Raw genomic sequence first — 23,190 nt, forward strand, 5'->3', positions numbered from 1 at the left:
ACAGTTGATGGACCTCATTTAAGTCATTGAAGTGAACTATTTCTTTAATTCCTGCACTGAGTTGTAGAGCTTTTTGACTTAAATTGGAGTAAACCTAGAAATTGGAGTTCACACCTAGAACGATAACTACAAAGGTAACTTTAATGATAGCTATATTATTGTCCACACCAGTGCACAATAACAGTCTGTTTACATTTGTTGTACATTTGTTGTCTGCCACTTTAAATGCTCAAGCTCTTTAAAGGAGGATGGATTCTGTGTTTATTGTTTATCAAAAAAAGTGATTCCAATGATATCGTTCATCTGAACTGTTGTGGTTTTGACTATGTGGTGTGCTATTGGTTTTGATTTATAATCATTTCTAAGACTATCTTTGTCGTTATCATCCTTGGTGTGATCGGACCTTAACATTCAGTGATTGACAATTTTGAGGTGTAATGGAAACAAAATTACACAATTCAGTGGTGTTGGATAATGTCTGAAGACTTTATCAAAGCTACTGAAAGGTACATTGTGTTTTGACTAACAAGTTGCTACATACTGCTGCATGGTGAGGCTTGTATGTTATCGTTACTGATTTGTATACATTGTTAAAAAATTCTTCCTTCATTTTGTCAAGCAAACTCCATTTTAAAAGTTGATTGAACTATTGAAAGTAGAAAACTTGACGTTGCATAAATTTAGTTATTTTTAGGCAATTTATTATGAGCAACTTAAATTGTTAAACCACAAGAACTTACAATGCCAAGTTTGGTGATGAGGATCCAAATAACAGGCTGTAGTAACTCTATATAACCTTTTCAGTTAGACAAACTAAGAAAGTACTACATAACAATTTTATGTTGTTAATGCTCAGCATAGCTTAAAAACAAGATCACTGAACTTGGACCGGACCCACAAGTAAAAACATTATTTTTGAGTTTGTAGAACTTATTATATTATGTTTGATAAAAGCACAGGCCAATTTTAATTGATGTTTCAATTTTTTGATAAGTTGTTTACTCAAATCTCCTCAAGCTGGTTGCCTTAAATTTTTACAGTTTTCTCAACCTCTGATTTGTTTATACTGTATGTAGCGAATAGAGATGCGTTATATATTGTAATCTGCAGATAGTAGAGATTTTTTTGACACTGAATATTAGGAGTGTGCTGTCACTTTAAGACAGACTGCACGGACCGAAAAAACTGACAAACATAAGGTTTCTCAACTCTTCACTTATGACATAATCGAGAGAGAACTTGCCGAGACGGGTATTTAGATATCATTTTGTTTATGTGTCCGAAAGAGGAATCAATTCGGTGTTCGAGCGCTCTCTCTCTCTGTGCGCGCGGCTGTGCGCATAGATAACGCGCGAGTCCCAATTTTCGCCTCCTCTTCCGCATTTAAAATTGTTTTAATGTGTAAATTGGAAAGACAAAACGCATCCGAATTATAAACTCACTCTATGATGGTTAAATTTAGCAGTTAATCCGAGAATCACATGCGTGCCGAACCGTGGGCCCTGGTCCGTGCGGATCAACTGCGATCCGTTCCACCCCTAGTTTTAAGCCAGTTATGTATATCTTTTGCTGTAGTGTTTCAGTAGGAAATATCAGTTTACATTTTTAAACATTCATTCTGCCATTAATTGTAATAATCCAGTGAAATTTTTGTATGCACAAGGAGTCTGACAACAGCCAATGCTCCACACAGAGATCTGATCTCACCATCATCAAGTCCGTCTGCGATTACATGAAGAAACAGAAAAAACTGAGATAGACTAAATCCAGAAGAACTGTGGCAACGTCTCCCAAGACGCCTTACTCACTTACTCCATCTCTGGCTCTTGCTGATATGAATTGGTTTTAGGATAGTCTGTCTAATTAATCTTGGGTTTGTGACTGAAAGATTGTCTGGAAAAAAGTGTCTGCTAAATAACTGCTTGTGTACTTTCATGACACATTGACGTGGGTTGAGTAAATAGGCCTGTCAGGTTTATGATTGCGGTGTTTCCTTGTATTCATCGTACAGTCTGCTCGAGAGGAAGGAAGAAAAAAAGGTGCAGCATGTTGGATTCACGATTTGCGTCTAAATTGTAGCTGAGAGCAGAATGTGACCACATAGCAGCTGCTCTAGAATGGTAGGAAGGGCTCGGTCCTGAGTTGGGTTTCCCCTTTCCGTGGTGTGTTGTACGGGTGCGGGGGACTGATAAGATCAGGGAGCAGTGACACCCGTCTGTCTAACACACACTCACACACTTTCCCTGTTTTCTGCCATGCTGCCTCCCTGCTGCCTCCCTGCTGCCCTATTGTTGAGGTGACCACACCAGCCATGGCACTGGATTCCTCCCTGCTGTCCCTTCTAAGCAGGTTCCAAAACCTAGTGAGCTGCCTTCTAAAGGCACTCACAGCAAAGTTTTTTCAAGATACACTGACTTTTGCTCATATTTTTGCCCCAATTTGCAGTCTAGGCCCTGTTTATACCTGGTATTAAGATGCGTTTCGGGTTGATCGGATCACAAATAGACGAGGAAGACACATACCCGTTTACACCAGGTGTTTTAATCTGTCTCTTTTGTCCACTTTCAACCCCTTCTGTCCTGATTTCTTTATGGGGAGGGTTTATGGGCAGGTCTATATAATCCAATGGATAAAATAAGCTTGTGCAATTTACATGAAAGCGCCTAAAGACAACAGAAAAACATATGGCGAGCAGCAGCGTTCGTTTTTGCTCTGACAGCCGTAAGACCACTCCGAACGCTGTGAGTGTGTTCGAAATCAGGAATGGTGAGAGAACATTGTGATTTTTGTCTTCAAACCAAACTTGGTTCTTCAGCCAACAAAGTTTAAATCCTGTCTGGTTAGCGCGGAGAAGGTGGTCTTTTGTGGCTGTTCGAACACATTCGACCACATGAGCGTTTACACTACTAAAGCAATCCGGTCGAATGCGTTTGACCACATCTGGAAGTGGTAAAAAGTGGACAAGCACAAAACGTATTAGACCCTTTTTACACCTGTACACTTGTAATCCGATCGACCAAAACAAACCTTAATACCTGGTGTAATAAAGGCCCTAGATGAGTCAACAATAGTTGTTATTGCAATAACAATATCGTAGTGTATGATGTGTCGCTACTGAAACCGAAGCTGTCCTTTATCTACCAGTGTTGCAATACAAAAGTAAATTAACAGAACACGCGTAACAAATTAGCCTCAATATTTGACTCATCAGCACAGATACAACAACTGACTGCACCACTGACCTCTAACTTCCGTTGTAATCTGTACGTCCACACTCACTGCGTTTACCCACCCAAAGACCGCATCCAAATGTGCTTTCCGTTGTGACTCAGCCGTTCAACAACTACTGCGGTCATCTCCTGCACATCCATGCTTGTTTCATCTGTCATGCGTCTTCTAGCAATGAGGTGCGTATTTTCTGTGTGAGTTCGGAACGAGTTAAAAGTCTTGGAGTGTATTATCCTCAGTGTATGATGCCCAGTTTTTTTCTAACCATTTTCAAAGTCAGCAAGTGTATGATGCCTAGCGTTTTAAAATCTGTTCAGATTCCAGCCTTTAGGGGTGAAAAGAACATTTGAAATACTTTGTCAGCGGAATAGTGTTAGCGAACCTCCCGACAGCGCTCGTGCTGCAGAAAGTGGCGTTTAGAAGAATATGTAAATATGTGCTGCTGGTAAAGAAGCGGCAGATAAGACAGCATCTGATCATTTGTTTAAGTCTGACATCACACGCCACCACTTCCGGGTCCAAACGCTCTTATCAGATCCCAAAAGCAAACAACAAACGGTACTACAATACACACACATTGTGATGTAATACTACTGAAAAATCCTAACCTTTATCTCCACACTGAAATCCCTGATGGCCAGTCAGTTTTTTTTAAAGCTTAGCTTAAATGTGTGAAACAAGTAGAGGCTTGGACACGGAAACAGTATTCCATATGTCATGACAAACAGATAGCAATGTGCAAGTCATGATTACTTGTATACCATTTTTATACGATATATTCTCAGTGTCGCTTTCAATTCGAATTACTACAGTTTCTACTATAAAGCGGCTCTCCAGTGTGTTCATGTTTTATCTGACTTTGACGGACACATGGAGGATTTGGAGGATACATGTTCTTAATTCAAAATAATGCCACAATGCACATTAACTTATTTTAAAATGTAAATTTTAGGGTGACATACTTGGACATGTTCTTGACAAGCTTTATGGGATTCACCCTTACAAAAGATAATGGTGAATATAGTGTGTAAATGGTAGGTTATGTAATACTTTTATAACATTGCCAACTTTAATTGCCAAGACACTAGCCGTTTCTCAATGTCAAGGAAGGATCCTCGGAAGCCGGAATTTCGAGGATGCTACGTCATCGACATCCGTCGAAGGACTGTTCCAATGTCGAGGATCCTCAGAATTTCAACCAAGGACTGAGTCCTTCGTTCGGAAAATATCCCATACACAGGAAAGGATGCATATGTGTAGACTTCGCGCTCTTCGCGCTCTCAAATCGCCCACAATCCTATGCGCGTAGCTTTGCTATCTTGTTAAAAAAATACACAATGTCGGACGTTAGCGGAGTCGGAGCAATAACGGGGCAATATGCTTTCAAATGTAAATATTTACGTTACCATACATTTGTTATAACCGTCATATAAGTAAAGTTTAACGTTTAAATGCCAGTACAAATTACTACCTGTATTGATATTACAAATTATACAAATATATACTAATTTAATACGTTATTGATGGCTAACTGAACCGGACCTGTCATTTGAACAATTGTTAGCTTGTTTGCCGTCACCGGCATTTCTTTTATAAATAACTACTTAAGTTGTACAAAGTAATGTAAAGTTAATATTATACCATTCGGAGCGTTATTCATAGCTTTCTCGTCTTTTTTAGCAGGGACCAACGGACCTTTTCACTGACGTAATGACGCAATAACGTGCACTTGCTAGCCTGTTCCATTTACGTGTTCTCCAAATGCTAAGAGGAGCCTCGCCTAGCCTCTGAAGGAAATGACTTGGAAGGACGAGTCCTGCCAAGGAAGTATCCTTGACATTGAGAAACACCTTTTGTTTGGCTGGTGGTTTGTAATGAGAATGGCGGATTGGCCAGTTTGTCTAATGATTATGAGAGCTGGAAAGTGCCTCTTGAATGACTGACACCAGTGTATTTCGCCGATCCCCAACTCCTTCCTCAGCAAACAGCTTCGGTTACACACACGTGCACAAGGACGCTGTACATTCCTGTCACTCTTCAAGACAACTGCAACCGCACAGACATGAAATTCAACCATTAATCCTCAATGTTTTTTTGTTTGAGCAGTGAACTTGATCTGTTCCACAGCTTCACTCCACACATATAGAAAATGTTTTGCATCCAAGGGCCAAAATGAGCGCCCAGTTAAGAACCAGTTGAGAATTAAAAAAAAAAACTTGTGGTCAAATAAACGTTCCAGTTGGGTGGTTACTTTATTGTGGTTGGATTTTGATTTGTAAGAATAATAGTTTGACCTTCGCTAATGTAAAACATAAGCAGTTTGAAAAGTCAAACTGTAAAAAGTCTGTTGAAAACATCACAACTTGGATGTCATTGAAATATTCACAGGATGCCTGAATCATGTTTATTATTATTTGTTTTAAATCTATAATTGTGTGACATAATTCTCAAATTAAAGGGTTAGTTCACTCCAAAAGGAAAATTCTGTCAGTAATTACTCACCCTCATGTTGTTCCAACCCCGTAAGGCTTTCGTTCATCTTCGGAACACAAATTAAGATATTTTTGATTAAATCTGAGAGCTGGATCACTCCCCCATAGGCTTCTTAAGGGATTGAAACTTGCCGGCCGAGAAAAGTTAAAGACTTCGTTAAAATAGTCCAAGTGACTACAGTGGCTCAATCTTGAGTTTATCAAGCGACGAGAATACTTTTTGTGCGCAAAAAAACAAACAAAAATAACGACTTTATTCAACTATTCATTTCCTTCTCTGTGGGCCGTGAGATTTCACGTAGTGGAACTGCGCAACGCTACTAGGTTGTACTTCACACGCATCACACACAAGACCTGCGTCGGCCAATAGTGAGTCTACATGTGACGTACAACCTAGAAGCGTTAATTTGTGTTCCGAAGATGAACCAAAGTCTTACGGGGTTTGGAACAACATGAGGGCGAGTAATTACTGACATTTCATTTCATCAACTAACCCTTTAAGGCGCAAACATACAAATATGAGCAGGGTTGGTTCTATTGTGAAACTAAGGTGAAAGAAAATACTTTTAAATATTTAAATGGCAAATTCATCTACCATTGGTAGGTAAAATTACATTTTGGACCCTGTGCCTATAAATCTCATTCTGTTTAGAGGGACATTTTTAATTGTGTTTGATTGTCTAGTTGCCGACTGGTTTGACAGCTGTTGTCTGGCTCTCAGACTCTCAGCATGGTTCTCAGCTGTAGCGCTCAGGATCGTGACTCACAGGAAGTTCTTCTCCGAGTGTTTGTGTTTACGTGTGCACATGATTGTGTGTCATCTCAGGTCAGCTGGTTGTCAATACAAAGCAATGGTATAACAGCTGTTGTTGGGCCTCACACAATCCTTACTGCTCTACGCACACACTTAGCGTGTGATCTCTGCGTGTGTGTGCAGGAGCGCAGCAGTCATCCAGCCAGGACTGAAGATCAGGATGGAGAAGGAAGACCTGAAGATTGTCAACAGAGATTTGGAGGATGAGATGGTATATATTATTTTTGTTTCTCCTTCCTTTTTATGCTTTTTTTCCACCTCTTATATAGCTCATTGATTTTCTTTCTGTGTAGGAGTTGAGCGGGTATCGGCTGTGCCGATGGAAGCTGGTTCTGGTGGGTTTAGGTGGTCTGTGTACAGGCGGTTTTCTTTTCCTGCTGCTCTATTGGATGCCTGAATGGTGTGTGAAGGCCACCTGCACACGGACCGCTGTCAGAGACGCAGAAGTCGCCCTCTTACGGAGCACTGTATGTCTTAAACTTCTACAAAACTTTACAAAACCTTACATTATCATGCGTTTTGAATCTGGATTGTATCTTGAAATTCTTAGATATTCTAGATTGCATTTATCTAAAGTATTTATTGTATACAATACATACTATAAACGTTATTAAATATTAAAATATTATTTTATTAATAAGACAGGAATGCCCCTAAAGAAATAAACAATAAATAAATAATTATGATTTTAAACTTAGAGACATTTATTGACTTATTAATCTTAGTTGGTGTTAATTTCAACATTTACTAATACATTATTAAAATAAAAAGTTGTATTGTTTAACATGAATGTACCTTAAACTAACATGAACAAACAATGAACAGTTTTATTTTTATTTTGCTAATGTTAACAAAGATGAATAAATACTGTAACAAATGTATTGCTCATTGTTAGTTCAGGTTAGTTAATACATTAATGTTAACAAATAAGACCTTATCGTAAAGTGTTACCGCTTTATCTGTGCACGTGCCTTTATGCAGAGGAGTTTATGAACACTAAATATTTCAAATAATTCAACTTGATAGTCTTTAACATAATTCTGAATTACGGAATGCTTCAGACGTCATGTTCTTCAGTGGTAGATAACACTTAACTCTGAGTCAGCTGAAAGGCTGCCGGTCATAATTCTAGTGTGTCGTGCTGTATCTCTGTGTTGTAAAGTGAACATTGGCAATCAAGTACATCACTTGTTAAAGTGAAACATCATTCACACATTTTTTAAATAAAATGACATTTGGTTTCTTTAATGTAATGCCACATTCCTGTTTTCATTCTTAAGCTTTGAGAAGTTGCCTGTAAATGTTTTTTTATGTTCATTAAGATTACAATTTGTTTTAGTTGTTGCCTATTTGTAATAGAAAATGTCACGTGTTTGGGTATAATCTGTTTGTTTGTCCATAGGATGAGTTTAAGCGCTGGTTTCGAGCGAGGGTTCGGATAATGTTGGCCCCTGGGAAGAACCCTTACGACAACCTTGCCTCTCAGACCGCCTCCCCTCAGGCCAATGACCACGCCCACAACCCCTCTGACTCCGCCCCTGGGAAAATCACCAGGAATCAAGAGGACCAGCATGTGCAGGTATTATATGCACCAAATCTGTCTTATCCTTCCTACACAAATTCTAAACGATATAGTTAAGCTTCATTGGTGACTGAATAAGTGTCTTTTCTTTTTGTATTACAGATACGTTATTTTACCCTCCACAGCACTAAGTACTTTTGGAACGACACCATACACAACTTTGAAGTATTGAAGTAAGGAAGCATGTCTGATTTATAGCTCCTGAATCTTAAATGGGAAGCTCAGCCAAAAATGAAAATTCTGTCATCGTTTACTCACCCAAATTGTTCCAAACCCGTTAAAAGACTTTCGTTCATCAAATTTCTGAAACACAAATGATGCTATTTTTAATTAAATCTGGGAGATTTATCTCCTTCTATTGAAAGTCTATTCAGATGCTTCAATACGTTTATAAAGAGATCGTAATAGAAATCCATAAGGGTCGAGTGTTAACCTAAAGCCGCTTTTCCAACATTGATCAGCAAACAATGTTTACATAATTCAAATTTGGTCACAGAAGCTCAAGGACATTCGCTTGACTTCCGAGAACCAATGAGGTTTCATTCTCGTGTTACGCAGCACGTTTAAGCTTCCACAAGAACCAATGAGATTTGTTCCTGCGAGCAAGTACGGTTGAGCTTCTGTTTATTTCCGCTGGCGCTGATCAATGTTTATATGTGAATAAAAGCCTAAATTAAATCTGTTCACTATATAAAACGATCAAGTGTCCTCAGAAGACTTGGACTAAACTGCTCAATTCATATGGATTACTTTTACAATATCTTTATGAACTTTTTGAAGTTTTTGGTAAATAGACTTTCAATGGAAGGAGAGAAATCTCTTAGATTTCTTTAAAAATATCTTTATTTGTGTTCCGAGGATGAACGGAAGACGGAATGACTTGGAATTTTCAATTTTGTGTGAACTATCCCTTTAAGATTGGTGAAAATGTTACTCTGAATCCCTGATACTGTTGTTAAAACTATTGTCTCTGTTCTGCAGAGGCCTGGAGGATCTGAGCATGACCTGCTCATCCGTTCACTCAAAGCACAGTGGCGGGATCAACAAAAACCAGCAGGAGTACAGGTGAAACCTTTGGCTGAATTTGACATTTTTTAAGGTAAAGGCTCAGTAAAATGGTTGTCCTGTCAAGGTCACCAATGTTAAGTTGGCCAACATAGATTTTGTCGAAATTACCAAAGTAACTGGGATGGACATGGAAGCATAATTTTAGATGGATGGAAACATTATAAACAAATCACAATATGCCATTATTTTCTAGCAACAGTGTTTAAAAATCCACTATTTTGTATAATATTTTGGTAAAACTTCACAATATGGTCTCATTTGTTAACATTAGTTGATGCAACTAATAACACATGAACTAATAATGATCAATATATTGGTTACGCTTTATTTTAAGGTGTCTTTGTTACAGTGTAATAATGCAATTAAGTACTGAGTAACAACATGTACTTTAGGGTGAGGAGTTGGGATTGGTTTGAGGTTAGTTGCTTGTATTTATTTATGCATAATGTACTGTTATTACTATAGTAAGTACATGTAACATTTAACAAGGACACTTTAAAATAAAGTGTTAACATATTTTATTACAGCATTTATTAACCTTTAATGTGCAGTGCATTAACTAATGTTAATAGGTACTTTTGATCTGAAAAGGTATTAGTAAATTCTGAGATTATTGTAAACTGTTACCAATATTTCTAAAATATTTTAATATATATTTTCACACATAAAAAGATGTCACTTATAATGAAATGAAATGTTTTGTGGGGAGGCCATCCTGATTATTGAGCCCTGAACTGGATTGCACTGACTGTACAAATCTCACTTAGTCCTTTTCTTCTCTATTTTAGGAGATTTTTTTTCGGACTAAATGAAATAGACGTGAAAGTGCCTTCTCTTTTCAAGCTGCTAATTAAGGAGGTACGAGTGACATGTGAAACTGACCCAGGCCGGAGAACGGCATGATACAGCACTGCTGATTCTGCTGTTGAGAATATGTCTTCTCGGGAAATAAGTGAACTGAAACTTCTCCATCTCTTTTGCAGGTCCTCAATCCTTTCTACATCTTCCAGCTCTTCAGTGTTATCCTGTGGTGTACCGATGAATATTATTACTACGCAATGGCCATAGTCGTCATGTCCTTCATATCAATAGCTACCTCTCTCTACACTATTAAAAAGGTAAGCAGGCTTGTAAAACGGTTTGAAACGGCATTTAAATATAAATATTTTATTTCCGTAATGATGTATTTTGAGTGGAACGGAATAGGGAGTGAGTGACAGGGCAGAAGTTGATTTAAAATTTTGGGATCATTGTGAGACTCTGACCAATAATGATATGTCAGTAATTATTTTCAAGTTTTGGCCATTAACTAAAAAAATCAAATGGATTATTAGAATTCTATGCTATACAAAATGATTATTTTGTATATATTTATAAATAAATAAAATATTTATATAATATTTTTATATAAAATATGTACTTGCTGTTTTGTATTTTATATATATATATATATATATATATATATATATAATGTGTGTGTGTGTATATTCAATTTTGTTATAATGTTATTTTATTAAAGACAAAAATGCCTGAAAAAAATTTTTTTGGCCTGTATTAGTCTAGAATTTTAATATTGACCATTATAGGTTATTTTGTATAATATGCAACATAATTATTGTACTCTATACATACAATAAATGTGCTCTATACTATTTTAAATTTAATATTATTAAATATTTAAATACTATTTAAAAAAAACCCACTGGAAAGCCCCTAAAAATAAAAAAAATATTAATTTAAATATTTCATTTTTCATTTTCATTTTCATTAAAGACAAAAAATCCCCAATAAACAAACAAACAAAAATGTGTCATTTTACAAAGCTTTTACATTTTAAGATTTGTTTTTGTAGAATAACAAGCACTGACGAATCATGCATATTAAAACTATAGACATTTATTGTAATATAACATTAATGTAACAATTTGATTACTCTAATAGATCAGTATGAAGTTGGATTTTAGAGATATCAAGCTTAGCTGTTAGTCATAGGGCGTATCCTAGGTTAGAGTTGATGCTAATTTTCTGAATGCTTAACTGAGATATGCTAACAGTTAATGTGTGTATTTTATATGCCTATTAGATTTACTGTGCTGCCTGGACACGCAAATGTTTATTTGGTCTTCACAGGAAAATTTTCTTTTGTTTTACAGCAATATGTAATGCTACACGACATGGTGGCAACACACAGTACTGTTCGAGTTACGGTCTGCAGGGGCGAAAACGGTACGGCTTAGTGAAGAAAATGCTTTTTCAGAACATCTAAGTATATTTGTAATGGCGTACACTGCTGCAGGCCTGGGTTACCTGCTTCAGGGAGTCTGATGTAGTGGCCAAAGTCACGATGACTCAGCACTCTGCCTCCTGTGCAAGAAAGCATGGGTAATAAGTGATCTGCTGAGACAGACTGGTTTTATTTCACTCCTCGCTCTTCCCCACCCTCCCTCTCTTTGGCTTCTGTTTTTGCTGTACAGAAACGGAGGAAGCCCTGTCCACAGACTTGGTCCCTGGTGATGTCATCGTCATCCCCAGTAACGGGATCATCATGCCCTGTGACGCAGTGCTCATCTGTGGAACCTGCATTGTGAATGAGAGCATGCTCACAGGTGATTGGCTGCATCCAAACGTGATGTCATAACAACCGAGCCCACTAGAGTGGGGCAATATAGCTTAAATTTTATGTATATAAACTAACTATAAACCAAATTTGCTACTGAAGTTTACATTGGAGACGCTATTAAACACCTGTATATAAATTATATGGTAACGCATTACAATAAGGTTCCATTAGATGACTTTAGTTAATGCATTAATTAACAATGAGCAATACATTTGTTGTTGTATTTATTATTCTCTGTTATTGTAAGTTAATACATTTACAACAGTTCATTGTTAGTTCATGATAGCTAAGATCCATTAAATAATATTAACAGATACATCTTTTGACATTAACTAAGATGAATTAATGCTCTAGAAGTATTTTTAATTGTTAGTTTAACTAAAATGGGTATCTAATGTTAACAAATCTAACCTTTTTGAAGTTTTATTAAAATTTTAATTAATGTTTGAATTAAAATAATAATGATGTTGTTGTGATTAGGATTAAGTTAAACTTTTACTGGAAATTATTAACATTTATTATTTACTTGTCTTTTCTGAAATTTGTTTGGATTTTATGTGATCATAAAAATCATGAGCATCATGCTAATTAACTTTAAATAGTGTTACAGATTTCATTTTATCTTCGGTTTATTATTAACGGGTAATATTATTATTTGTAACAGTTATTTTTTAATTGATCATACTGTTTATTATTTGTGAGTAAAATAAAGTATGGGTAAAACTATTTTACAGTGTCATTGTTACATGTACTTACCATAGTAATTATGCATAATTACATGCAACTAAACCAAACCTAATCCTAACCCTATAGTAAGTACATGTTGTTAATTAATATTACTCAGTACTTAAATATATAATAACACTGAAACAATGATCCCTTAAAATAGTGTAACCAAAGAATGTTTATTTCCATGTTCTCCTTTCTTTTAGGTGAGAGTGTTCCGGTCACCAAGACGGACCTTCCGAACCCTCAGCAGGACAAGAAGGGTGGGGATGGTGACACGATCTACGGCACGGAGGAACACAAGAGACATACGCTCTTCTGCGGCACGAACGTCATACAGACCCGCTACTACACGGGAGAAATGGTTAAAGCGGTGGTAGTGCGGACAGGTAAGAAGCCAGAATTACTGCAATGTTTTGTGGGATATATCTGATGCTGCCTTAAATTTGGTGCCTTAGTAGACGGCATAATTGTGCTGCCCATCTGATGCTTGAAATGCAGTTTCTTGATGTTTTCTTTTTCTATTCTAGGTTTCAGCACTGCTAAAGGGCAGCTCATCCGGTCTATCCTGTACCCCAAACCCACAGACTTTAAGCTGTACCGGGACGCCTACCTGTTCCTGCTGTGCCTGGTGGCTGTTGCCAGCGTCGTCTTTGTCTATTCTTTAGTCATGAAAATCATAAATCAGGTTTTTATCCATCTTTACTGTCTTAAAAAGAGCAGCATCACATTGTTGTGATGTCAGTCCCTCTTAGTTGTAGGATATATAACAAAATTTGAGCAGAATTTTAAATGATGTAATTGAAAATGTGAGCTGTTCAATGAATTAATCTAGTAAATAAAGTGTGGGAAAAGCGCACCTCCCCATTATGATGTGTACTCTGCAGGAACCAGTAAAGGAAATCATAATCAAGTCTCTGGACATTATTACCATCACGGTGCCGCCTGCGCTGCCGGCAGCCATGACAGCGGGCATCGTCTATGCTCAGCGGCGCCTCAAGAAAGTGGGGATATTCTCCATCAGCCCTCAAAGAATTAACATCTGTGGGCAGCTGAACCTGGTGTGCTTTGACAAGGTAAATGTGGGAAACTGAAGTCCTTTTTTGTGTTTGGTGAAACCTGAAATAGTCGTAAATGAAATAAAAGTCAGATATTCTGGATGATTTTTAAAAACATTTAATCTGGGTTTTTTTTATTTATAAAACTAGGGTTAATTCAAGTAAATTGGGGTGACATTTTGGCACCTCAGTGCCTAATAATAAACTGTTACTTAATTCACAGTTTGTTTTTTACAATGCATACCGTTTCTAAGCAGCTTTACAGAAACTGCATGTTTCTATATTACAGAGTGAGCTGTTATCAGGTGACTGTCAACATTATGTCCATATTTAAAAAATGTACAGTTCTAAGATAATACAAATCATGCAGTTAGCTAATACCATGTGTTCATTTAAGGAAGAAACAATGAGCTCATTAAGGCAAATATTAAAAGTTGTGGACATGAGTAAAATACTTTATTTTATAAATTATTATTTTTATACTTAATAGTTATCTGATAATTTAATATTTATTTAATAATTTATTTAAATTTTACTATTAATAACAAAAAAAAGTTTAATAAACTCTTTTTATATTATTACTACTACTGGTAATTGCAATTTGCAATAAGGTCTCATTTGTTAACATTAGTTAATAAATGACTAATTAACAATGAGCTATGCATTTGTTAAAGTATTTATTAATCTTTGTTAATTTTAGTTAATAAAAACAGCTGTTCATTACTTAATGCACTGCGAACAAACATGAACAATGTAGTTAACTAATGTTAAAAATTGGTGTTACCAAAAAGTGTTACCATTTAAACTATTTATGTATTAGTGCTATTGATATCAATAATATCAACATCAATGATATCAATACAATAAAGATAATAATAAAAATAATAAGAAATTATTTTTATACTAAACAAAACAATTAAGGCTTGCTTTTTAGACATTTTAAATATTGTATTATTCTGTATAATTTCAGACAGGCACCCTCACAGAAGATGGTCTGGACATGTGGGGAATTCAACGAACAGAAGATGGCAGGTAAGATAAACTAGATAAACCTTCTCAGTTGTTTTTTAAATTAACATGGAGGAACCTTTAATTGTCTTTTTTGACCAAAGAATCTCTCTTCCCTAGATTCCACCATTCAGAAGAAAAAGCAGATGATAAGAGTTTAGTAACAACCAAGTTTGTCTCCTGCATGGCCACCTGTCACTCCCTCACTAAGATCGAGGGTCAGCTCTCTGGAGATCCACTCGACCTCAAGATGTTCGAGGCCACAGGCTGGGTCAGTGTCTGCTGTGACAGGAGAACAGATTGTTATGTCCTCATTCAAGTTTTGGAACAATTTGTACTTGTTTTTACATTTTTTTGGGTGTCACTCTGTCTATCTATGGTCTTCAGATCTTGGTGGAAGCCACAGAGGAGGAGACGGCTCAACACGACCGCATTGAACTCACTTATGTAAAACCGCCAAATCAGCTTCTGCCGCCACCAGTAATATCACCTGAACAGGACATGGTGAGCGTTTAAAAATCTCATTTATTCCTGTGATGGCAAAGCTGAATTTTTGGCTGTCATTACTCAAGTCTTCAGTGTCACATGATCCTTCAGAAATCATTAAATCATTGCCCTGGAGGAAGAGATTTATTTTAATCTCAATGGGACCTTCCTGGAAAAATAAAGGAAATAATAATAATAATTATCATTAATATTATCAATATTGAGAATAGTTGTGAAACCTTTATTCCAAAGAATAGCATTTATTTGAAATAGACATCTTTTTTGACATCATAAATGTCTTAACTGTCACTTTTTGATCAATTTTCTAAAGGTATATTTTTGGGTGTTTTTGCCTTAATTGGATAGTACAGTCAAGGTGAGACAGAAATCGATAGGGGAGGAGAAGAGGGGCACAGGATCGGGGAAAAGACCCAACTCGGGTCGCCCGAAGCACTGTTGCACTATATGTCAGAGCTCTGCCCACAAGGCTATGGCTCTGTAGAGCCCTATTATTTCTGCAATAGAGAAAACGTGGACGGAATTGCCGAATCCAGTCATAAAACTGTATAACACGGAATTTGTCAAATATTAGATGAATAAATGAAAAGCAGGTCAATACTTGAATCAAATCGTGATATAGACTAGTGTCTGTGAATATTAAACTGCAAAAAGACTATTAAAATACAAATCCTGCATGTTCTGTGTGAATAAATGGTTTCATTTACCGCACACACACACACACATACACTCACTGAAGCACTCGTGACGCTTGCGGTGTTTTCAGCCTCTGCCGCCTCACTATATGAGGACATGAATGCATGAACTTCGTTTCCAGAGCCTTCATCTCCAGCAGCCTGTCAAAATAAAAGTTCGGTTTAACGTGAAGAAATTGTGTCAGTAGAATTTAGCTTCGTCTCAATGTAATAATACGAACACTAATAATAATAATAAATAACTATTGAAGCTATATATTTTTAAGGAATAATCACAATTGTTCTCCTATGTTTTTCAAATTTAACAGTAAAGGTCTGTTGTGCAGCACTTTGTTGGACAAAAAGTTTAATTTCATATGATTAAAAGATAAATTAAATTGTTTTATGCCTTCATTTGATTGCCAGAGAAATTAAAATGCACAACAGAATTTCTGGGGGGGGGAAAATCTTCATAGAAATGAAGAAGAAAAAAAAGTTGTTTTTAAGAATTCAATTAATTAGACAAGCTTTTTGATTTATTAAAATTTAATCAAACCATTAAAATGGAACAGAAAACCGAATTTGGAAATTAAAACGGAATCCTGATTTCATAGGGCCCTAGCTCTGACACTTTTAATCAATTTAATGTATCCTTGCTGAATAAAAATATTAATAAATAAATAAATAATCTTACTGACCTGAAGTTTTTGAATAGTAATGTACATATTCTGCCCATGAAGCTAGATATAATAAATGTTTTACGCATGTTTGATGAGCATTTCTCTGCTTATTATGGTCTAAAGTATTTGTTTAAAAATATCAGTGTATTCACAACATTGTTCTGATCTCTTGTGATTTCCTTTCAGGAACTGTCAGAACTCTATGAGCTCTCGGTATGTACAAAGGCTATTATTTTTCTGAATTTCATTATGAACGTATATGGGTGTGTACATGCTTTCTGTCGTGTCTCGTGCAGGCGTCCTATATGATCGGTATTGTGCGGCAGTTCTCCTTCTCCTCCGCCCTGCAAAGAATGAGCGTGGTCGTTCGTCAGATTGGAGAGAGACGCATGGATGCGTATCTGAAAGGAGCACCGGAGGTTGTGGCAAGCCTGTGTAAGAAAGAGTCAGGTGAGTGGATGTTCCGCCCATTATTATCATCTTTTTTCTGAATTTCAAATCAACATTGGATTTTTTTTCTTCTCACGACGCACCACAGTACCAGAGGATTTTGCAGAGGTTCTGGAGGACTACACCAAACAGGGTTTTCGGGTCATCGCGCTGGCACACAGACGACTAGAATCCAAACTTACATTTCACAAAGTGCAGAACATTAACAGGTAAAGTTTAAACTTCATTAAACTCTTTACTAAGGTCTTTTATAAAATTATTTGCAGTGTTATGCTGTGACTTTTATCATGTAGTGCCACTATGCGATTAATGCCAAGTTGTATTTGGTTTCTCTTCTACAGGGATCAAATTGAGAAAAATATGGATTTTCTGGGTTTGATTATCATGCAGAACAAGCTGAAAACAGAAACTCCAGGGGTTCTGGAAGATCTACGACGTGCCAACATACGCACCGTTATGGTCACAGGTAAACGAGACTTTTTCCTGGCTTGCAACTGTGTGATTTCAGAAAAACTGGGAGTTTAATACAGTTCCTGAATATTCTTTTCAAAAAGTCATTTTAAACGTGGTTATTCACATACATTTTATAGAATACCGTTCAAAAGTTTGGGCTCAGTGAGATTTTTGAAAAGTCTCTAATGCTCGCCAAGGCTGAATTTATTTGATCAAAAATACAGTGAACGCAGTGATATTGTAAAATATTATTACATTTTAAAATGTTTTTTGTTTTTTTTTCTGTGATGGCAAAGCTGAATTTTCAGGATCATTATTTCAGTATTCAGTGACACATTTCTTATTATTATCAATGTTGAAAACAGTTGTGCTGCTTAATATTTTGTGGAAACGGTCATACATTTTTTTTTTTTTTATTCAGGATTCTTTAAAGAATTCAAAAGAACAGCATTTATTTGAAATATAAATCTTTTATAACATTATAAATGTCTTTATTGTCACTTTTGATCAATTTAATGCATTTTTTTTTTCAGAATAAAAGTATTAATTCCTTTAAAAATTTTTAAAAAAAATCTTACTGACACCAAACTTTTGAACGATAATGTGCATGTGCTAAATATAATAAATGTTATTCTGGTTCAGTTACCTTATTTGTGTTAGTTTACTTGATTAGCTTATCAAGAGTGGAATATGCCCATGTTGTTTGAAGATGGTAGGGCGTTTAGAATGACCAGCCGTGGGCAGACAGACAGGAGTCTGGGAGCTTTGAAGCTTAATTCATTAGGTATTCCTGGAATCTGGTCTAATAAGGTTCTCAGCTCTCCAGATTACCAGCCAAGCGCTCCAAAGTTCAGATGAGGCTGAATGCAGCATTGTGAACGTAAGCAGATTGAGTTTGTACATGACCCACGCTTACAATCATGAGGAACACTGGGTCATTGCCAGATATCAGCCATCATCACTGTTCACTAACAAAAAAGTACCATTATACCAGTATAATGGATGCGTACCCAGGTCCAAAAGAATGGGGTTTAAAAAGGACACCTTTAGTTTATTGCTTTTAGTAAGGGTTTCTTTCTTATTTTCTTCATCTTTTCCTCTCTTGTGCAGGTGACAACATGCTGACGGCCATCTCTGTGGCACGAGACTGCGGCATGATTCAGCCGCAAGACCGAGTCATTATTGCCGACGCTCTACCCCCTAAAGACGGCCAGGCTGCCAAGATCAACTGGCACTACGCCGACAAACCCGGCAAACCCTCGAACAAGCCCACCAAACTAGAGGTCAGTGTGCCATCTACTGGCCAGAACCTTTCACTGCTGTCACAGGAATGTTACATGTGAAGCTCTATCAGCAGCTTTTTTTGCATGTTGACAGTTACCCCAGTAAATAATTTCAGCTTGTCCTTTAGCAAAATCACTTTTACAGTAGGACACTTACAATGAAAGTACTCAAGGCCATACAATATACATAAAAAAACCTTTGGTAAGTGAAGTCTGCATGAAAATGAAGTCTTTTCTTCTCTATTGTGATGTATATGCGACTTCTTGAACGAGAAAATGTAGGGTGAGACTTGATTTTGTCCATTGGTAATTGATTGGATGGTTGTGGTTTGCTATTGCTGTGATGTCATGTGAGTGACAGGTTGTCCCGCCCTCGCACCAGTAAACGCGTCATCAGAGAAGAGGAGATCCTGCAAGAGGAAGGGGAAGTTATTTTGATGAAAGATTTTGAGGGCACACGAGTTTAAAAATAATAATTGTGCACGAAATAATTATTTGTGGAAAATGCTGCAGTATCCCATTAAAGAAACAAGAACTGTCCATTCTGATTTAATGGTGACTTTAAAACCCCAAAATGTTATCGATAAAGCTTTAGCTTCAGCATCTCTCTGTACTTGTGTTCTCTGATAGCAGGAGATGGAAATTATTATGGAAGATGGGCATTCTGAGACGAAACCACAGGAACAGTATCACTTTGCCATGAGCGGAAAATCTTTTGCTGTAATTATTGAGCATTTCCAGGACCTGCTACAGAAGGTTGGCTGAAAGCATATTTGCTTTTTATACCATATTTACACACGTGTGTCGTAATATTATATATGATATCTATGGTGTTTTTGTTGTTGTAGCTGGTGCTTCATGGAACAGTATTTGCAAGGATGGCGCCTGACCAGAAGACTCAGCTTGTTGAAACATTGGAAAGTGTAGAGTGAGTATTACACACACACCAGGATGGCTCATTATCTATTCATATCTAATTTGCACAAACCTCCACCTCCAAATGTTAGGTGTGTAACTCGTCCCGCACCTTTTGTGTGCGACCAACCTAAATGCAGGGTTCCGACGGTCATGAAAAACAGATTTTCTAATGGTGATTTTCATGCTTTGAAATTAAAAAACTTTTATAAAATCGTGAAAATATCTATAATGAATATACTACCGTTAAATACACTATAATACACTACCGTTAAAAGGTTTGGGGGTTAGTAAGATTTTATTTAATATATATGTGTGTATGTGTATATATTAGGGCTGTCAGTTAAACGCATTATTAACGGCGTTAACGCAAACCCATTTTAACGGGGTTAATTTTTTTATCGCGCAATTAACAGTCTTTTTGGCCTAGCAAACTTTGTAGTTTTTTTTCACATGCTTTTGCAACAGGACTTTTTGCAACAAACCACATGTGCGGCGCTGCGCTATGAAACCCATTTATTTCAATGGCTTGCGGTGCGTGAGAACGTTTTGTTGCTTCGTCGACCAAAGCGCGAGCGGATCTAGCTAGACCGGAAACAAAACAACAGGCACACCGCACACACTTGTTTAGGCTTGCGAGCCGGCCAAATAGTAGGTTAACGTTGCGTTTTGAGTGGGTGACAAGCGCGAGACGCCGAAATGGATGCCAATAAGATTCTGAATTGAAAGTTTACTTTTAAAAAGTTGCCAAATGGTTCCATTGACAAGACCAAAGTGATCTGTGTGTTTTCTCGTTGTCAACTGAGCTATCATCATCGCAGCACGTCCAGTCTGAAATACCACTTGATGATGGCCAAGCACACATGCGCGCACACACACACACACACACACATACACACACACACACACACACACACACACACACACACACACACATGTGGCCGGCTCGCACATGTGGACAGTGTTACATTGTGTGAGAGATTATTTGCTCCAAGTGAGAATGTTAGTGTGAAATTGAACACAGTATATGCCAATATTGTTTTCAATAAAAAACATTTGCACAAAGCAAGCCGATCCACTTTTCCATGTTGATAAGAGCATTAAAATGAGAAAAAATAATGGAACAAAAAGAAATCAAGAGACATTTAGAATAGATAAAAATGTGCGGTTAATTGCGATTAATCGCGAGTTAACTATGACATTAATGCGATTAATCGCTATTAAATATTTTAATCGTTTGACAGCACTAGTATATATATATTTATTTATTTATAATTTTTTGTTGTTGTTGTTGAAAGCTACTAATACTTATTGTTGATACTAATACTAATCTTGGCGAAAGCCGAGTACAAATCAGCATGAAGTTTTAACATCTACTCTTGTGTAATGGAAATCATGTTTAGCATGGATGTGTTAAGGCGAGACACTACAGATGAATAGGGTAATTTTTTTAACTGGCAGATATCACCATGAAACTTTCCCAGTTGATTACCTACATTAAGATGAGAAAAAAATGTATTACAAGTTTTCTGTAATTTAATGTTTAAATATGCAAATTAGGTATTATCTAATAAAATATGCACTAATTTGCATATATTTCAAAAAATGAAATCTGAGTATTGGATAAAGCCAGGTTCAAAATTCTTTTTTCATTGTGTTCACATATTAGATGGGAAAAAAATTACAGAGGGATTTATGGATATCTACTTTTGTTATCCTATAAATCAGAATATACTGTCAATAGCCTTAAAAAAAAAGATTTTTGCCATGTTTTTTGGAATAAAATGTTATATAAATCGGGCTAGGAATAATATATTTACAAATCCCTCTGTAAATGTCTTCATAATATAACTAGGTACAAGACTGGAAAGTTTGGTGTATATAGGTGCTACCGAAGTGGAGATTTCGGACTTTGAGTATGAGAGAAAAGTCATTTTGAGAAAACGGGCTTTAAAGATTTAGCATCAGCCAATGAGATTGCACATTTGCGCCCTTTTACTTTCACGATTGGTTGCTGATAAAAAGGAAATGACCATATTTGGATCCGACAACATTGTACAAGAGAGAGAGAGCTTTCTAACGGTGTGTGTGATGACAGGGTGCAGATCGCGATCGCGGAGCAACGGATGATTTACAACGCCAACTTTTGATGAATTTATGAGAAATCTACAGACGCAAACAGACAAAGTGCAGTAAAATAAAGACCTAAATGTGTATTTCGGACTTTTTTTCACCACAAGTCTGAAAGAAGACATGTTTTTGAAGACAAATATCCCGAAATCTCAAAATTGACCAGTGAAAAAAAAACGATGTTTTTGCCTGCCGTGTCTCGCCTTAAATTGAACTTTCTATTCATTAAAGAGCCCTTTAAAAATATATCACTGATTCCACAAAAATATGAAGCATTTATAATAAGAAATCAGAATATTAGAATGATTTCTGAAGGATTATGTGACACTGAAGACTGGAGTAAGGATGCATGAATGTCCTATGAATGTTGTCATAGGAATAAATTACATTTTAAAACATATATTTAAATAGGAAAGCATTTTTAAATTGTATTAATATTTCACAATACAACTATTTTACTTGATTAAATAAACTTAAACTTTGGTGAGCATAAGAAGCATAACTTCTTTTAAAAACATTTTTAAAAACTTGAGGTAATACTTTATTTTAATGTCCAATTATCACTATTAACTAGTTGCTTATTAGCATGCATATTACTAGGATATTTATTAGTACTTATAAAGTACATATTAATGCATGACCATATTCTACATCCCTTAATCATAAACACAATATCTAAACTTAACTACCTTACTAACTATTAATAAGCAGTAATAAGGAGATTATTGTAGTTAATAGTTAGTTAATAGTGAGAATTGGACCCTAATATGTGACCAAACTTACTAACCACAAACTTTTGAAAGGTAGTTGTATGTTTGTTTCTTTTTAAGCTTTAATTGGCTAGAATAAATAAAGTTACAGTTTTGCCTGGCAGAGGATAAAATTGGAAATAAAATGCATAGAGTCTAGACTTGAATGAGGGGCCTGAGCCATAACTAGAGACTATATCATCAAGATTAGTCTGATATTTGACTTGGTCCAGTAGGCAACCGTCTAGCAGTCTAGAAACCACTCACAACACCTTAACATTGTGACAATGAGTTTTGCCCAGGCAAGTACCGCCCACTTTCTCAACGAGAAAAAGTAAAAATCTTGCTAAACTTTTTTTTTTTCTGCTCTCTGCTGCAGCTATTTTGTAGGAATGTGTGGAGATGGAGCGAACGACTGTGGGGTGAGAGACCTTAAAAATCTGTTGTAAAACCTTTTCAATGGTGTTTCTTTTACACCTGTCATATGTTCTGAAAGTGTCATGTGTAGCTGCTGACGTCTGTCTGTTTCTTGCTCAGGCACTGAAGAGAGCTCATGCTGGGATCTCCCTGTCAGAGCTGGAGGCTTCAGTGGCGTCTCCCTTCACCTCCACAACTCCCAGCATCACCTGCGTGCCCAATCTGATCAGGTCTCCTAACTGCACCACAGCACGGCTCTGTTTTAATGCAGTCCTATAATGAGAAATCAAAACTTTCAGTATCTTTTGAAACAGTTCATTGTTCTACAACACACTGCAA

At 36.5% G+C, this 23,190-nt stretch overlaps 1 protein-coding gene across 3 annotated transcripts in view; it reads left to right on the forward strand.

Annotated features, from left to right (window-relative positions):
- atp13a3 (ATPase 13A3) overlaps positions 1 to 23,190 on the forward strand; it is a 48,649-nt gene that overhangs the window by 11,413 nt on the left and 14,046 nt on the right. For all 3 annotated transcript variants that reach the window (XM_056248630.1, XM_056248631.1, XM_056248632.1), the window contains exons 3-26: positions 6,658 to 6,745; positions 6,828 to 7,001; positions 7,937 to 8,113; positions 8,219 to 8,289; positions 9,098 to 9,181; positions 9,973 to 10,042; positions 10,168 to 10,302; positions 11,338 to 11,410; positions 11,659 to 11,790; positions 12,737 to 12,919; positions 13,061 to 13,218; positions 13,418 to 13,606; positions 14,559 to 14,620; positions 14,717 to 14,867; positions 14,984 to 15,100; positions 16,641 to 16,667; positions 16,751 to 16,904; positions 16,993 to 17,113; positions 17,246 to 17,370; positions 18,468 to 18,640; positions 19,274 to 19,396; positions 19,489 to 19,568; positions 22,814 to 22,856; positions 22,972 to 23,081. In XM_056248630.1, the coding sequence (XP_056104605.1) occupies positions 6,695 to 6,745; positions 6,828 to 7,001; positions 7,937 to 8,113; positions 8,219 to 8,289; positions 9,098 to 9,181; positions 9,973 to 10,042; positions 10,168 to 10,302; positions 11,338 to 11,410; positions 11,659 to 11,790; positions 12,737 to 12,919; positions 13,061 to 13,218; positions 13,418 to 13,606; positions 14,559 to 14,620; positions 14,717 to 14,867; positions 14,984 to 15,100; positions 16,641 to 16,667; positions 16,751 to 16,904; positions 16,993 to 17,113; positions 17,246 to 17,370; positions 18,468 to 18,640; positions 19,274 to 19,396; positions 19,489 to 19,568; positions 22,814 to 22,856; positions 22,972 to 23,081 (2,783 nt within the window). In that variant the 5' untranslated portion in view covers positions 6,658 to 6,694. The remainder of the gene's footprint in view (positions 1 to 6,657; positions 6,746 to 6,827; positions 7,002 to 7,936; positions 8,114 to 8,218; positions 8,290 to 9,097; positions 9,182 to 9,972; positions 10,043 to 10,167; positions 10,303 to 11,337; positions 11,411 to 11,658; positions 11,791 to 12,736; positions 12,920 to 13,060; positions 13,219 to 13,417; positions 13,607 to 14,558; positions 14,621 to 14,716; positions 14,868 to 14,983; positions 15,101 to 16,640; positions 16,668 to 16,750; positions 16,905 to 16,992; positions 17,114 to 17,245; positions 17,371 to 18,467; positions 18,641 to 19,273; positions 19,397 to 19,488; positions 19,569 to 22,813; positions 22,857 to 22,971; positions 23,082 to 23,190) is intronic.

The sequence above is a fragment of the Rhinichthys klamathensis genome, unplaced genomic scaffold (genome assembly GCF_029890125.1).
Source record: "Rhinichthys klamathensis goyatoka isolate OS25496 unplaced genomic scaffold, OSU_Roscu_1.1 h1tg000056l_1, whole genome shotgun sequence".
Classification (NCBI taxonomy): domain Eukaryota; kingdom Metazoa; phylum Chordata; class Actinopteri; order Cypriniformes; family Leuciscidae; genus Rhinichthys; species Rhinichthys klamathensis.